The 18020-nt window shown below is 44.3% G+C and overlaps 1 protein-coding gene across 1 annotated transcript in view; it reads left to right on the top strand.

Annotated features, from left to right (window-relative positions):
• The window catches only part of NUF2 (NUF2 component of NDC80 kinetochore complex), a 231761-nt gene that overhangs the window by 193882 nt on the left and 19859 nt on the right, over positions 1-18020 (top strand). Inside the window, exons 12-13 of the mRNA XM_029618644.1 lie at positions 16327-16502; positions 17728-17863. Of these exons, the coding sequence (XP_029474504.1) occupies positions 16327-16502; positions 17728-17863 (312 nt within the window). The remainder of the gene's footprint in view (positions 1-16326; positions 16503-17727; positions 17864-18020) is intronic.

Below are 18020 nucleotides of genomic sequence, written 5' to 3'. Positions count from 1 at the left end.
GCCCCTTTAAATTCCATGGAGGGGCACGCGTGCCTAGGGAGATGCTAGTGGGGCCAGATGTCAGCAGTGAGTGGTGACTCCGAGCCGCAAGGAAACTCTGTGTTGGTGTCTGCTCCCTGCCACTGCAAGGGAAGTTGGGGCTGGAGCTCTGCAGCTGGTGAGCACAACAGAGAGACAGTCATTCACAGTATCACGTTCTGCCTTTTGTACTAGCATCTGCCCGACATAGCTTCACAAAATGCTTAGCTGTTGATAGCACACTTATGCAACTGAGGATGAGTGTGTATCCCTAGCTGGATGATTGGCTGGTCAAGAGCACTTCTTGGGCAGGAGCCGAGGAATCGATGCATATGTGTTGAAGTTAGGGTTCGTTGTCAGCTACGCCAAGTCTAATCTGAGCCAGTCACCTCAACTGTTTATCAGAACTCTGCTAGACGTGACTCATGCAAAAGCCTTCCTTCCACAAAACAGGGCTACCTCTGTGATGTCTGTAGCAGAAGAGATACAAATGAGACAGCAGATATCACCATGGCATATGTTGAGACTTTTGGGTCTCATAGCATCAACGGTATATGTCACATCCATGGTATGTTGCCACATGGAGAGCCCAACAAACCTTAAAATCTCAATGGTTTGCAGGACTTGAGAGAGCATCCATATCACATGATTGTTCAGGGACTCCTTTGTGCTGGTAGTGAGACAATTATAATCTTGTCAGAGGAATCCCCTTCTAAATTTCTCCACTTCAAATTATCCTAAATACAGATGCATCCAACCTGGGTTGGGGTGCTCACGGGAGAGGCTCTACACCCAGGATCTGTAGTCCACCCAGGAAAAATTCTATCAGATAAATTTCCTGGAGCCCTGGGCAGTCTGGTACACTCTAAAGGCTTTCAAAGATCTGTTGTCCAGCAAAGTTATTTTTGTCCAAATGGACAACTAAGTTGTGATGTACATCAACAAGGAGAGAGGAACGGGCTCATATCTCCTGTCAAAAGGCCGTCTAGCTATGGGATTGGGCCATATCTGAGGATATGGTACTCAGGACCATATACCTGGCAGATGTGGCGCAAGTCCTCATGGACAAACTGAGTTGGTCCTTGGAGCCCCATGAGCTGTTCCTCAGTGGGGGAGTAGCAAATTGGATTTTCTACCACTTGGGTCACACCAGTAGTGAATCTGTTCACATCTCTTCAGAACTGGAAGTTTTTCCACTCTTCTATTCCAAAATGAGGGCATACGGAAAACTAGCGTCTCATGACTTTGCCCTGAATTGGGACAGTGGACTGCTGAATGCCTATCCTTAAGTTCCACTAGTAGCAAAAACTCTGAAGCTCAACGAAAAGGGGATCATGATTCTCATAGCCCTCTTGGCCATAGCAGATCAGGTTCCTGCTCATCCATCAGGGAAATGAACAGACTGGGGGCTTCCTCGGATCTTATTACTCAGGATCAGGCAAGTTGCACCATTCCAACGTCAGGTCTTGTTGCTCACTGCCTGGATATTGGGAGGTTGACTTTGCAACCCCTTGATGTGTCTCAAGTTTTTAGCTTTAAGAAAGGATTTCAGTAGAATATCCTGTAGATTTATGTAGAGGAGGTTTGCCATGTGGTGTGAGCAAAAGAACCTAGATCTTTTCTCCTGATTACCTAATACATTTGTCAGAGTCTGGTCTCAAATTTGTCCTTTTGGCCCCTATTATCACTGTAGAAGGTAAGCCCATTTCTGTTCAGCCTTTAGTTGTCGGGTTTATGCGGGGCCTGCTTCATTTGAAACCTCCCATCAGGCCTCCTACTGTGCCTTGGGACCTCAAAATGATTCTTTCCCATCTGATGAAAGCTCCCATTGCTCTTCTGTAACCCGAAGTAACTGACAAGGAAGGTCATGTTTTTGGTGTTGGTAATTTCAACGCACAAGATCAGTGAGCTCCAGGTTCTAGTAACGTATCCTCCTTATACTGAGTTTTATCATGATAGGGTGGTCTTATACAGCCATCTTAAGTTGTTTGGGTTTTTTTGCCTAAGGTTCATCAAAAGTTCATCTTAATCAGTCAATCATTCTTCCAACACTTTTTTCCCCAAGCTACACGTGCACCAAGGTGAGCAAACATTGTATAATTTGGGCTGCAAAAGAGCCTTGGCCTTCCGCCTGGAGTAGACTGAAGCTCATAGAATGTCCACCTGACTTTTTCCTTTGACACAAACAGACTGGGATAGCTGACATGACAGATTTGGATAGTCTGTCCTTGGGAATTTGAGCTGTAGAACCCAACTCTTCCTTCCTAAGGCCCATTGTTTTTGTTCCAGGCTGCCCCTTGTAGGTTAAGTATAAAATGGAAAAAAGTTTTGTTGTCAATAAAAACATTATTGTTCTCATTGGAAATTGTCCCCCTTTTTTTCACCGGGGACAGCCTTTAGCTATGGATTCCCTGTGTGAGGACCACCATTCTGCTTGCCCTCAGAGAAAGCAGAGTTGCTTTACTATATCTGGTGTTCTTCAAATACAGCAGGATGTCATTCCTCACAAGCCTGCCTACCTCCCCTTGGAGTTGGTTTCTCTCATTTTAATTGCTAAAATACAAGATTGAAGGGACCCCACATGATGCGTAGTATAATGACATGTATAATGACATAGACATTCTTATCAACCTCTAGTTTTTTCTGTCCTTTATTTCCAGGCTACTCTAGCCCCCAAGTTCACTCTCCCTGTTATTTGTAACTGCGCCTCGGCCTTCCTGTTATATGGTTATATGGTTCCATGTAAACCGGTCTGATATGAAGCTTGTCATGAAGATCGGTATAGAAAAATGCTAAATAAATAAATAAATAAATAAATGTGTAAGCATGCGTAGTCACACAGTCAAAATTCTAGAAACTGACACAAGTTTTCCATACTGGGCTTCATCGGTTGATGTCATCTGTGTGAGAAATGACATCCTGCGTTTCTCAAGGAATTTGAGTTCTCCCTCCCCTTCTGTGAAGAGACTTGCTCTTTGGCTGAAGGACCTTCTCCCAGGTTGTTAGAGATCCTTACATTCAGCACTGGAACAGATGGGCAGCATGATGAAATAGTTCAGAGCTTTCCAGAGAGGACTTAAAGACCCTTTTGAGCTTTTGTAACAACTCCTATGGGCACACAATATACAGTCATTCATTTTCCATTGGCATTGACAGTTGCATTCCAGAGCTCCATGCTTATATTCCGAGCTCGAGCAGGCAGTATTTTCTTATTTCCATTTCTCTTTCTTAAGCTATAGGTTATAATTTTCTGTATACTTTTAAGGTTATCACAAGGGGCTGTTCTTCAGATTTGCTCACCGAAAGATGTGAAACATGAAACTGAATGCAATTGGGCCTTTCCATTTGTGGTGACATTTCTTTAACTCCTTGCCAAGGGTAGATCAAATAGAATATGACATTTTTTCCAGATTAGAAGATTAGTTAAAATGTGATTATTTACCTTAGTATTTTAGATGAAAACGTTTTGGACTATTAGTCTAATAGTTGAGAAGTTCTTGCTCTAGAGCAGAGGCAGGCAACTGCATTCCTCAAGCGCCACAAGCCAGTTGGGCTTTCAGGATATTCACACTGAATATGCCTGATCAGTGTGGAAAATTTGAAAACCCAACTGGCTTGCAGAACTTGAAGACCAGAGTTGGCTGTCCCTGCTCTACAGGCTAAATGGGTATTTGTGGCTTTTATTAAGCTTTAAGTTTAGCTCATGTTTTTGTTTGTTCTCTGTGTTTCAAATAAGCAGTCAGGTTTTTTTGACGTTTTATTGGGAATGCAGATTTTTTTTGTTTGAATGTTTTTATGGATATTATATGTTTTTAGAGAACTAATATTCTTGAATTTTAGTTATGTCTTGTGGGCATTCCATCAAATGTATTTTATTTTGTTTATGTAGTGGCATAATTTCTTGATCTTTGGAGTGGCTAGGCTAGCTCTCTAGAATGAGCTTCCTAAATTTCTGAAGGCAGTATACTATTTGCTCAGCTTTAGGCAACAACTGAAAACCCATCTTTTTTTCAGATGCTTTTGCCAATGTTAGTTTTTATGCATTTTCAAAGTTGAGGGGACTGTGTGAGCATCTAGATATGAGAGTGGGATGGGCTTGGCAGCAGCTAGTTTAATATTGTCTTTTTTTTTTTTTTTTTTTTTAAATCATGTGCTAATTTTAGAAGATTTGTCTGTTTGCAGTTTTATGTTCTAATTATGTAGGTACTGTTGTTCCCCACTGAGATTTGCAGATCAGCAGGTTATAAATTTAATACATAAATAAAATGTTGAGGCTGTTGGGTCTTATGGTTTCAATGGTGCATGTAACTTCCATAACATGTATTTGTATGGGAAGAGCCCAATGGACCTTGAATTCTGTGGCTGCAGTCCACTCTAGATCCCACTGTGACTCCTTGTGATTTTGGACAAGTCTCTTTGCCCTCTATTGCCCCAGGTACAAACTTACAGGGTCATTCATCAAAATGTGTTATGGCATTAACGCCCGCAATAATGCCATAACGCATGCAAAATTTATCGCAACATGAGGTGCAAATGCAAATGTTTCACATTTATTCAAAGGGGTGGGATTGGAGAGGGGTTTGGATGGGATCAATGAAAGTGAGGGGCATTATCACACCATGTGATAGCGAAATGCACATTATCGCACACTTTTAATGCTGGAAATTACTACACCTTTTTTCCTGGCGTTAAGCTATGTGAAATGCCCAAAACGATCGAAACGCAATTTGCGATAAATATTGCAAATACCGTTTTAGGAATTTTTGGGCATGGGGAGAGTAGAATAGAGTGATATTAAGGGCGCCTCTGTGGTGGCACACATAGTAGTCAACTATTTATACTGCTATAGGAGGGCCAGCTAGTAACTCGAGGTGAGGTTTTGGTGGCCAATTTTACATGCAGAGTGAGACATGCGAACAGCACAGTAGACCTCTGAAGATTAGATGTGATTTGAGGTGAGGAAAATCACACACAGATGATATTTCTACAATGTTCTCGTGCCCTAGCTTGATGGACTCTCTACCAGGGTACTATCAAGCTAGGGCAAGAGAACATTCCAGTATTCTCATCTTAGTTTCACTTTCCTCACTCTAAATCAAGTCAAATCTTCACTGAGGTCTACTGTGCTGTTTGTACATCTCACACAGCATGTAAAGCTAGCCCCAAAACCCTAGATCACCACCAGAACCTCACCTCAAGTTATTAGCTGGCCCTCCTATAGTGATATAAATAGTTGACTAATATGAAAGCCTTATAAAGAGTCAGTCTCTCTCCCTCTCTGTGTCTCGCTCACAAGGAGAAATGCCTGTCTGGGCACTTCGCAACTAGTGAAGCACAAGTATCGTAGGATGCGAAAACTTAAAAATCCTAGCCACGCCCCTTTACCTTATCCATGCGAAAATTATAGCATTTTGATGAATCTAGGAGTTAGATTGTGAGCCCTTTGGGGACAGGGAAATACCTATAGTGCCTGAAAAAGCAGAATCTAAATCAATAAAAATAAGATCTGTAAGACAGCATCTGGATTGCCCTCCCACTCAGGGGCTCTGTCCTGGTGGCGAGACAATTCCAATCTGGTCAGGGGAATCCCTTTCCAAATTTCTCTGATCCAAATTTTGTCCTCACGATAGATGCATCCACCCTGGGTTGGAGAGCTCATGTAGATTGACTCTGCACCCAGGGCTCTCGGTCTACCCAGTGAAAAGTTACATCAGATAAACTTCCTGATGCTCCAAGCGATTAAGAATGATCTATGGGCTTTCAGAAAATGGCTGTCCAACAAAGTTATGATTGTACAGAACAAGCAAGTGATGTATTACATTAACAAGGAGGGAGGTACAGACTTGTACCTCCTGTGTCAGAGGTCATCCTGTGAGGTTGGGCCATCTCTCAGGAAATAGTTCTCAGATCCACTTACCTGGCCAATGTGGAGAATTTGATTGCAGACAGTCTATTCTTATAACCTCACGAGTGATCACGAGTAACCAGATTTCCCACCATTGTGAAACTCCAGTGCTGAATCTAATCACACTTCCTTGGAGAAGAAAGGTCCCATTCTTGTTCCCAACAAAGGGTGCATAGCGAAAAAGCCTCAGATGCCTTCGCTCTGCACTGGGGCAGAGGCCTTCTGTACGTGTATCCTCTGATTTCACTTAATGACAAAGATTCTTTTCATGCTCTAAGAAGAGAAAAGAACCATGATTCTCATAGCCTCCTTTTGGCCAATACACATCTGGTTCCTGCTTCTACGGAAGATGTCCATCCAGAAACCGATCAGTCTTGGGGTTTCTCCAGACCTCATCTCTCAGGATCAAGGCAAATTGTGCCATCCTAACCTCCAGTCCCTATTGCTCACCACTTCGATGTTGAGAGGTTTTCTGCAATCCCTTGGCCTCTCAGAGAATGTTTTATGATGTTCTGGCTTCAAGAAAAGTTTCCACTACGAAATCCTATGGACTGAAGTGGAGGACGTTTGTTGTCTGGTGTGAGCAACAGGTCCTAAATCCTTTCTCTTACTCAACACAAAGTGTTTGATTACCTTCTACATTTATTTGACACTGGTCTCAAGACCAACTCTGTAAGGGTCCGCCTTATTGCGATTGGTGCATGCCATCACGATGAAGAAGGTAAACCCATCTCTGTTCAACCTTTATTTGTCTGGTTTATGCAGGGACTGCTTCATTTGAAGCCTCCTATCAGACGACCTGCTGTGTCATGGGACCACAAAGTGGTTTTGTCCTAGCTGATGAAAGCTCCTTTACAGCCACTGCACTCCTGTGACCTGATGTACCTGACTTGGCAGTTGGTATTTTGGGTGGCTGTCACTTCAGTTCGCAGGGTCAGTGAGCCTTAACGTATTACCTACAGAGGACTCAATCTCATCATCGAATTTCTCAGCTGTTCTTGCCTCTTGACCCACAACAGGTTGGGAAGGTCAGTTACCAAAATAATTTTTGGCAATTGACTAATGCATTGTATAGCGCTGTGGTTCTCAACCTTTTTCCATCATGACATACCTGACAGATGATACATGTGTGACTCATTGCACACTACATTCAACAGCTATACTAAACAAACAAAAATCGTAGAATTTTATTGTTGAAAATGATGCAGGAAAAAGATAAAATATTCTTTAATTTCAATAACTGCATTAAATATTACTTTTTTCACAAAAATTTTAATCTTTGCCTTCTGAATTAGTGAGAAATCTAGGACTGATATGCATATGCTAGTCCTGTGGGAATTCTGTGCTACTACGGAGCGCAGAATTCTTCTGCACAGTTACACAGAATTTGGCAGGCTGGGGCCTGTACATTCTTCTCCGCGAGCGGGACAGCCTCCACTCGAGGCGAAAATGAAACAGGCTCAGGCGTGCCACAAGCGGAGGCTGTCCCTCTCACAGCGAAAAAAGAGCAGGCCCCGGTGTGCCGTGAGTAGAACGGCCTTCGCTCTTGGCAAAGAAGGAGCAGGCCCAGGTGTGCCACGAGCGGAGGCTATGCCACTCATGGCGAAGATTGAGCATTTCTCACTGATAAGTGTGTATGTGTGTGTGTGTAAAACTGAGAGCCTGGGGGGGTATGAGAGAGCATGTGTGAGGTAACATGGGTGTGGGTACCAAAGAGAGGGAGCCCATATGAGGAGATTGTGAAGGAGTGTGTATGTGTGTGAGAGATTGGGAGCTAGTGTGTGTGTGTGTGTGTGAAAAAAGGATTGTGTATATGTGAGGGTGCTTGTTTTGTGAGAGAGGGAGTCTGTGTGAGGGTGTGTATGTGTAAGAAAGAGAAGCTGTGTGAAGGGATGTGTGTGTGTGAGAGAGAGGGAGCCTGTTTGTAGGGTTGTGAACAAGAGAGGGAGCCTATGGGTGGGGGGGGGTGAGCGAGAGAGGGTGCCTATGGGTGGGGGGGGTGAGCGAGAGAGAGAGCCTGTGTGTAGGGGGGGTGAGCAAGAGAGGGAGCCAGTGTGCAGGAGTGTGTGAGAGAGAGACATAGGTAGCCTGTGTGGGTGTGTATGCAAGAGAGAGAGGGAGCCTGTATTGGGGGGGGGGGGGTGGCAAGAGAGAGGAAGTCTTTATGAGGGGGTGTATGCAAGAGAGTAGGGAGCCTATTGAGGGTGTCTGTATGTGCACTAGAGAAGAGGGATCCTGAGTGTGAGAGAGAGGAGAGCCTGTGTGAGGGGTAGTATTGAAAAAGGGGTCAAACTCTGAGAGTGGAGATAGAGTGGAAGGGATTGAACCTAGAGGAGTAAGGCAGAGTTTAACCAGCCTTATTTCTGTTCAGTTACATGTAAACCGATGTGATATCTCGATCGAATATCGGTACATAAAAACAAAAATAAATGTCTTTTTAGCAGGTTTTCATGTTATTTCACAAAGAGGCTGGCAGGGAAGGAATTTTGAAGTATTATTACTGAGGGGATACCAGAATTTGAATATATTTTTTGTATTAGTAAGTTGAAAGGGGAAATTGTTCATTTTTTTAGGGTTAGGTTTTTATATTGGATTCTTTGGCTGATGGGTAGCCAATGTAGTTCTTTGAGGGTGGGGGTGATGTGGTCGCATTTTTTGATGTTTGTGATGGATCTAGCGGCAGCGTTTTGTAGTATCTGTAGTGGTCTGAAGGTAACTTCTGGTAGCCAAGGAGTAGAGTATTGCAGTAGTCTAGTTTGGAAAAGAGTACCGTATTGTTTGGAGGGACGGTTCGGTAGTCTTGGGTGTGAAGGAGGGATTTCAGTTTTTTCAGGGTTCGGTAGTCTTGGGCGTGAAGGAGGGATTTCAGTTTTTTCAGGGTTTGCAGTTTAAAGAATCCGTCTTTGATCATTGCGGAGATGTGATGTTTGAAGTTTAGCTCGTTATCGATGGTTACTCCTAGGTTTTCTGTAGCATGAGTAAGTTGTGACCTGTTGGGGTTAGGTGTGGAGGGGTGAGGAGTGGTTGTTAGATATGTGTAGGTACTCGGTCTTGTTTAGGTTGAGGCAGAGTGACAGTTGTGACAGAAGAAGAGTTATTTTTATGTATTCATTTTTAAACAAATCATTACAAGAAATTTCTTGTACAAGAAAAGAAAAAAAATGTAGGCAAACCATGATACATATATTATTTCATAAAGAATTGATATCCTCTCTTTCTATAGTAGTCCACAATAATCATAACTGATCTAAGTTTTATACATTATTTTAAGGAAAACATGACTTAATCATCATTTTTGCAATTTTACCAAAGCAGAGAGTACAACAGTCTATTCCTATTAGAGTAACCTATACATTATATATATGAGTATTTAATCATCTACATCTCCTTATTCAATGGCATTTTATCGCTTAAAAAAATAGATAATTGCGAAGGAGAGAAGAAAACATAGGAAACATCTTTATACTTAATGCAACACTTGCATGGATATTTCAGTAAAAACAAACCCCCTATCTGTAATACCTTCAATCTTAATAATAAAAATTGTCGTCTCCTTTTTTGCGTCTGTTTCGACACGTCTGGGTATACCCTAACTTTCAGATTATAAAATTCAACAAGACGATATTTGAAAAACATCCTTAAAACCCAATCCCGGTCGGGTTCTAAAGCAAAGGTTACAATTAAAGTTGCTACTTTCACTAGATCCGAATCGGATGTTTCCAAAATTTGAGAGATATCCAGACTAGCTGAAATTGTATCCATAACTTGTTTCCCTTCTTGATTTGAATTAGATACCTCCTGGTTTTTATAAGGGAGTATATAATGAGCATTAACCAGTGGGGGAACCAATTCTTCAGATATTTTATATACTTCAATAAGGTATTTTTTAAACATATCTTTAGGTGTCAAATGGGGTAGTTTAGGGACGTTGATAAATCTTAAATTTTTCTTTCTATTTGCATTCTCTAGATGTTCAATTTTTGTTTGTAAGATCTTATTTTCCAATATTAATGAATCCTGTACCAGTTTTCATTTTACACAATCCATCTTAATTTTCTCAGTTTCTCTTTTTGTATCTGATTTAAATTTCTCCAGATCAGTTACTTTTTCCTGAATTTTGTTAACTTTATTTACAACAGGATTCAATTGTATCACAATAGAAGATCCTAAATTAGTTATTGCTTCCCAGATTATGTCTAACGTTACTATATTAGGTTTTTCCAAGACAGGGGGATTGAATTCATTCAAAAAAGAATGTTCCTGAGATAGATGATTATCTTCTCCTAATGATAGGTTGGCTATCCCCTCTACAGGGGCAATCCTTCTATCTCCTCTAACTTCCTCAGGGTTAACCGACCCTGCTCATGGGGTAATCTCAGCGACTTCCGCCCGCTTTCCCTCAGACAGTGAACTCTGATCCCTAGAGGATGCTGGATTAGCCAGTGATTCTCTAAAAATCAGGGAGAGTGAAATTGATAGGTCTGGTGGAGTAGACGATTGTAATCTTTTGTCTTCCACAAGCGACCCCTCCGATTTAATTATTCATTGTACATGGGAATCCATAGACCCGGATACGGAAGCATTCAGTGGGTTGGCAGGGTCCAACCTCTCCTTTGCTCTACGTTTACGAGCAGTGTGAGGCATTATATCTTAAACAAAGTAAAACTCTCTTAAGTCCCCAACACTGCTTCGATTGCAATCTTAGATCAGTCACACTCCCCAGTGGAGGATCGCAAGGGGCAAAATTATAACAATCTTTAAGTCAAACACTTAAAATATACCTTATTTTATGTGATGACCCATTTTTTGAAACAAAGCTGCGTGTCGCAACTGAGCCGGTGTTTAAAGGCTCCAAATACGCCGCCAAATGACGTCAGGGAACTTCCGGTTCGGACCCTTTCGAGGCTGGGCCAATGGTCTCCTACCTCCAGTAGGCCCCCCCGAAATCTCTCTCTCAAAATGTCCTCACTTGCGAACCTCCGAAGTCCACCAAAACTGAGCCGGTGTTTAAAGGCTCCAAATACGCCACCAAATGACCTCAGGGAACTTCCGATTCGGACCCCGACGAGGCTGGGCCAATGGTCTCCTACCTCTGGTAGGCCCCCCGGAATCTCTCTCACAAAGTCCTCACTTGCGAACCTCCCCAGAAGAAGAGTTATTTTTATGAGGAGATGATTCCAGTTATTTAGAGTATCTTCGATGGTTTTGCCTATGGGGAGCAGGATTTGTGCGAGGAGGTATATGTTAAATAGGGTGGAGGAAAGGGAAGATCCCTGTGGGGACGCCATGTGGAAAGGGTATCTGGGAAGATTCTGAATTATTTATCTTTATATTGAATGTTCTGTTTGTGAGATATGACTCAAACCATTTGATTGTAGTGTCTCGTAGGCCAATTTCTTGGAGTCTGGTTAGTAGAGTTTTGTGATTGATGGTGTCGAAGGCGGCGGATATGTCGAGGAGAATCAAGAGGAAGGAGTGGCCACGGTCGAGTACTCTAAGGATGGTGTCGGTGAGGGTGAGAAGAAGAGTTTCGGTGCTGAACAGTTTCTTGAAACCATGTTGTGCTGGTAGTAGGATGTTCTGGTTTTCGAGGTGATCCGTGAGTTGATTATTAACTGGTTTTTTTTAGGATCTTGGCTAAGAACGGGAGGTTGGAGACTGGTCTGTAGTTTGGTGGGTCAGATTTGTCAAGTTGCGGTTTTTTGAGGATGGGTTTGACTACTGCATTTTTTAGTTTGTTGGGGAAGATGCCTTGCTCAAGGGATATGTTGATTATATCGGCTATTGGTCTGGAGATGAGCTTGGTGACGAGTTTTAAGGTTTTGATGAGGATGGGGTCCAGTGGGTTTGTAGCGGGTTTAGTCTTTTGAATGAGGGATTCAGTTTCAGTGGATGCGACGGGTTCAAAGCGCGACCACGTGGTGCTGTGGGAGGGTGGTTCTGGCAGGTCACTGTTGACTGGGGGAATCTTGTCGATGATGTTGGAGACTTTGTCTTTGAAGAAGAGTGCTAGGTTTTCTCTGGAAATGGTGGGGATGTCTTGGGTTGTAGTATTCTCAATCGGGTTGGTTAGGTCTGCAACGTAGGAGAAAAGTGTTCTAGGGTTGAATTGGAATTCGTGGATTTTTTTGCATAGAAATTCCGTTTTGCTGTGTAGAGGTCAGTTGTGTAGCTGTGAAGAATTGTTTTGTACTTGTCTTTTAGTTCGGGTGTTGGGGTTCTTCTCCATTGTTTTTCTGTTTGTCTCCGGGTTCGTTTAGTGTTTCTGAGTTCGGGGGTGTACCAAGGGGTGTTGCGCTTGGCTGATGTTTTGATTACTTTTTTGTTTTTAGAGTGGGGCATTTTGAATTGGCTATATCTGAGATGATGGATATCCATGACTTGATGGCAGAGTTAGCGTCATTCTTGTCGATGGTCTTTAAGGCTTCGGGTAGTAGTTCGGCAAGTTCGTCACTGGAGCAGGGTTTGGTGAATTCGATGACCTTGGTGTGACAGGTTGGCTTCGTGAGGGGAAGTTGAAGATGGAACTTGATTTGAATGAGTTTATGGTCGGACCAAGGTGTTGCAGTGATTGTGGGTGGGTGTATATTGGATATTTTGTTATTGGTGAAGATTAGGTCAAGGGTGTGACCGGAGTTTTGGGTGGGTGTGTTGATGATTTGGTTGAATCCAATAGCGGACATGGTGGAAAGGAGGAGTTCGCAGGTTGGAGAGAGAGGGGTTGCATCGATGTGGAGATTGAAGTCCCCTAATATAATGGGGGGTCCTGCATATTGATGTTGGTGGTTATGGTTTCGATCAGGGGGGGATAGGTTGTGTTGGAGTGTTCCAGGGGGTGCGTAGAGAAGGAGGATTTGGAGGTTTTTGGATTTGAACAGGTTGGTCTCGAGTGTGGGGGAGGGGAGGTTGAGGGTGTGGGATGAGAATTTATATTTCTTATGTGCTATGAATAGTAGGCCGCCCCCTTTTCTCTTTGGTCTAGGGATGGAGAAAATGTTGTAGATGTCTCTGGGGAGCTGGTTCAGAAGTACGGTGTCAGTGCTTTTCAGCCAGGATTCGGTGATGCAGAAGATGTCGGGTAGGGTGTCTAGGAGAAGGTCATGGATGATGGGGATTTTTTTTGGTGATTGGGAATAAGGTAAGGATGAGGAATAAGGTAAGGATGGTGAGCATGGACCTGAGGATCTTGGGGTTGATGGTGATGTTGGTGAGGCGTCTGGTGAGGTAGGTGTGGTGCGTGGGGATTTTGTTGGGCTCGTGGGAGTGGAAGGGGTTGAGGTTGTGATTGTGGCGGTGGATGAGTTTGGGAATGGGGCGAGGTGTTGCCATGTCGGGAGAATGTAGAGTCGGGAGTAAGGGACTATTTGAAAGGATATTGGAGCGGAGGAAAGTGGGTGTAGGAAGGTTTGTGGGGTGGTATAGGGGTGGGGCTGATGAGGTGATATAGGGGGGTGGTATAGGGGTGGGGCTGATGAGGTGATGAGCTGATGAGGTGAGGTAAAGTCACAAAGGGTGGCACAAAGGGGCGCACTAAGGGGCAGGCCCCTTAGTTGCGCTCCTTCGGCACGCGGCCCCTGGGGCCTGCAGGAGGCTTTAATGCCTTTTCCTGCTCTCCGCCTCCAGTGAGGTGGAGCTTGGATGAGGGGCGGAACAATGAAGCAAGGGGCCTGAGGAGACCGGGACTGAGGTAGGCCTTACCCCGATGGTTGCACGCCAATTGCGCTGGCCGAGCAGTCCTCCTTAGCTGGTCGGGTCGGTTCCTGTGTGCTTCCGGGTGCGCTTCCGGGCGGGTCGCGGCTGAAGATCGCTGTCGGGTCCGGTGTGGAGCAGGTCGGGTTCGGCGGGCCAGGATCCGGGGAGCGTCTGGAGGTCTGAGAGTGCAGGCGCAGGGATCGAGGTCCAAAAGGGCGGCGCCTGGGGCCTACAGGAGGCTTTAATGCCTTTTCCTGCTCTCCGCCTCCAGTGAGGTGGAACTTGGATGAGGGGCGGCGCGTCGGCGCACGGGGCCTGAGGAGACCGGGACTGAGGTAGGCCTTACCCCAATGGGTGCGCGCAGATCACGCTGGCTGAGCAGTCCTCCTCAGCTAGTCGGGTCCATCGTCTGCTGGTTTTGGGTCGGCTCCTGCGTGCTTCCGGGCGGGTCGCGGAATTTAGATTATGCTATATAATTTAGAAATTATATATCATACCAGCCATACCATACGAGTACTATTGCTCAAGACTTAAACAGACTTGAGCTTTACCTATGGAAAAGTCAGACTGCAAATATAGAACTTGCCAGGTGCTTATAACCTGGATTGGCGACGGAAACAGGATGCTAGGCTTCACCCTTGGTCTGACCCAGTATGGCAATTTCTTATGTTCTTATTGGACAAACAAATGGGCCGATACAGTAAAAAACGCGGGAGAGTGGGCGAGCGCCCACTCTCCTGTGCGCGCGATACAGTAAGTTAATTTATTTAAATTAGGCCCGGCAGTAAAAAAAGGTGCTAGGGACCCTAGTGCATCCCTAGCGTTTTGGACAGGAGCAGCGGCTGTCAGCGGGTTTGACAGCCGACGCTCAATTTTGCCGGCGTCGGTTCTCGAGCCCGCTGACAGCCACGGGCTTGGAAACCGGACGCCGGCAAAATTGAGCGTCCAGTTTTCGGCCCGACAGCCGCGGGCCAAATTCAAATTTTTATTTATTTCTTTTTTTTTTTTTACTTTTTTTTACTCTTCGGGACCTCCGACTTAATATCGCTATGATATTAAGTTGGAGGGTGCACAGAAAAGCAGGATTTGAGGGGGTGGAGCAAGGAAAGGGACAGATGAATGTGCTTCGGTGTGCGGGGGGGAGAGGGAAGGGAAAGTGATCAGGAGATGAGGGACAGAGAAGCTGATGATGCCAGGGGTTGGGGGAGGAGGGTGGAGGGAGAGGGAAGATGATGATTCAAGAGGGTGGGGAGCAAAGGTGGAAGGAGAGGGAAGGTGATGATGATGCCAAGGAGTGAGTTTGAGAGAATGTGATGCTAGGGTGTGGGGGAAACGGAAGATAGATGATGATATCAATGGGGAAGAGGAGACAGAGGAAAGGTGATGATGCCAGGGGGTGAGGGAGAAGAAGAAGATGGTGATGCCAGGAAGTGAGGGAGAGGGCAAGTGATGCCAGGGTTGAAGGGAACAGAAGGTAATTGGCATGGAGAATGGAGGAAGAGAAAGTGGTGATGCCAGGGGATGGAGAGAGAGGGACCTTGATGCCAGGCATTGAGGGAGAGGGGTAGAAGAAGAGGGAAGGAGATGCCAGGGGACAGAGGGAGAGGTGTGGAGGCAGAGGGAAGATGATGATGCCAAGGGATCGGAGAGAGGAGTGAAGATGTAGGGAAGGAGATGATGTCAAGGGGAGAGGGAAGGTGATGATGGGGTTCAAGGGAGAGGGAAGGTGATGATGATGCCTGAGGTTGGGGAAGAAGTGGTGGAAGAAGATGATGCCTGAGGATGGGGGAGAGGACTGGAGGCAGAGGGAAGGAGATGATAGCAAGGGATGAGGGGGAGAGAGGTGGAAGGAGATGATTCCAGGGGGTGAGGAGAAGAGGGAGAGGGAAGGTGGTGATGATCAAAAGGGGTGGGGAAGGGATGGAGGAAGAGGGAAGGTGATGATGCCGGAGGTGAGGAGGAGGAAGAGAAAAAATGATGATGCCAGGGGGTGCAGGAGAATGATGGAAGGGAAGAGGGAAGGTGATGATGCAAGGGGTGGGAGAAGAGGTGGTAGGAGAGAGAAAGTGATGATGTGGTGGGAGCGGACAGGTGATGATGCCAGGGAATGGGGGAGAGGGGTTGAAGGAAAGGGAAGATGGTGATGAATATGCCAGGGGTGAGAAGGAGAGGGAAGGAGATGGTATGATGGGGGGGGGGGGGGGGGGAGAAATGGTGAGAGAGTGAAGCTGATGAATCCAGGGGGCTGGGGGGATAGGGAAGGGAGGAAGATGATGCCAGGGGACAGGCATGATTATAATGCTAGGGGAGGAGGGAAGGGAGAAGGTGATGATGCCAAGGAGTAGGAGGAGAGGGAAGAGAAGAGAAAGTGATGATGGTGAAGTGGGTGGTGTGCCACAAAAAGTGCCAAAGTGTACCACAAAAAAAAAGGTTGGGAACAACTGGCATAGACTTACATTTCATTTCAGTTAAGGTCTGCTGTGCAAGTCCGTTGAACTTGTGTTGGGAAGCAGGTGAAATCCCTTGAGGGCATAAGGCGAGAGGACAGCAAAAGTTCTTAAGGTTCTGCTGGTTTTAGTCCAGCAGATGGTGCAATACCCATTTCATACAGTCTGGACTAGCAATTAACTAATTCTGTATTCATCAATCAGCTCTTCCCTTTTATTAGTAGTAGTGTTTACATTCTGTGCAACATTTCTTCTCTATCCTAGATGAGGAATGAGGAGGAACAGATTGCAAATGACAACAATGAGTTGAAGAGTTTAGCAAGTGAAGAATTACTCGCAAAAAGAAACATCAATCAAAGAAAAGAGAAAATGGTCAAGTTGGATACAAAGTTAAAGCAGAAATGTGAGGAAAATGAGCAACGCTGCCAAGAAATGAATGAGTATGCTTGAATTTCAATGTTTCCACTAAGCTATACCAGCATATAAACAATCAGAGCAGCACTCCTTACCAGTGAAGTTTTACAGCAGCAGCATTACCAAACTTTGTTTTTAAAAAGTTAGCTATTTAACATGATTAGCCAAACTCGAAAAGATGTTTACAATAAAACATACATAAAATACCAAAATAATTGGTAGTGTAAATATTTCAGAGTCAGCGAGTGCCTCCGTGGCAATGTTACACACTGTCGTGAAGAACACCTAGACTTGGTTCCTGGTCGGGTTGTCTGCTTCCTGGTTTGGCACAAATAAGGATGTTAAAGGTGGCATTCACAGCACCTAGATGATGGATTCTCTGGCCCAATGGTGACACCTTGTAGTCAAACATATGGTTTATCTTATTCCCAGATGAGGAAGGTCACTGATGGTTGGATTTGGTTGGGAGGAGGGTATAAAGTAGGCTAAAAAAATATTTGGGTAATGGTGCTTGAAGACTCATGGTGCTGTAGACCAGCTGAGGCATAAGGAGTAGGAGAAAACTGATAGGCCAAAAAATTCTTTTGGTGTCCAGGATTACAGAAATACATATCTAATGGTGACTATGAAACCTGATTTGCCAAACATTTAATCACTAACAACTATAAGAGCCATTATTTTTCAATATTTGTGTTCAAAGCACTTAATTTAAACAGAAAGTTGTATATAGTTTTGAAATGGTATTTTATACCATTAGACCTTTAGTTCATCACAGAAAATAGCAGAAATACTGAAAATAGCACATAGTTTACAAAAATATCATTTTATATATACATCCTTTGGTTTTTGCATCCAGTTTAAAATAGTGCTCTGTTATGAAAGAAAAGAAATTGAAAGATCCCTGAAGAATTATGGATAAATCCAGTTCAAACAAACTTCCAAAGTCTGTATTTTCCTAGTTTAAGGCTTTTTATGAAAGTCTTGTACCCATCAATGTTTCCTACAAATAGTAAGAGGGAGTATGCTCCAATTCATTCGAGGCCCAGTGCATGCTTGGTCCATGTCACCATTCATTATATGACAGGCCCCAACCATACTCTTTCATGGCCAAACTGATATGCTAAATATCACACTGTTAGAAGGTAAGAACTCTGCTTTTAAAGGCAATAAAAACTGCTGGGGATGATTGCTTTTCTGTTTGTTTTTTAGTTGACTCATATGTAATTTTGAAAGTTTTTTTTCCTATATTAGAGTATGTAGCCGTATTCAAGAAAAGAGAGAAGCAGTCATCGGACAGATGGATCAAGTTCAAAAGGAAATTAAGAAAATACAGTCCGAGAGTAAAAATCTTATAGAAATCACTGAAAAGGAAAAAATGAAAAGTCAGGTATGAACCTGTGGTTTTCCTCAAAGTAACTTAGTAAATGCTGGCAGACACCAAATTACTCATCTACGGGCCGATGCAATAATTATGTGCAGAAAGCGGGCACTGAACAGTTAGCGCCCGCTTTCTTAACGCGCCCCCAGGTGCCTCTGCTGGGGCG

This window comes from Rhinatrema bivittatum, chromosome 10 (assembly GCF_901001135.1).
Source record: "Rhinatrema bivittatum chromosome 10, aRhiBiv1.1, whole genome shotgun sequence".
Taxonomy (NCBI): Eukaryota; Metazoa; Chordata; class Amphibia; order Gymnophiona; family Rhinatrematidae; genus Rhinatrema; species Rhinatrema bivittatum.
Note: the sequence above shows the minus strand (reverse complement) of the source record. Positions and strands in the feature narration are given on the sequence as shown.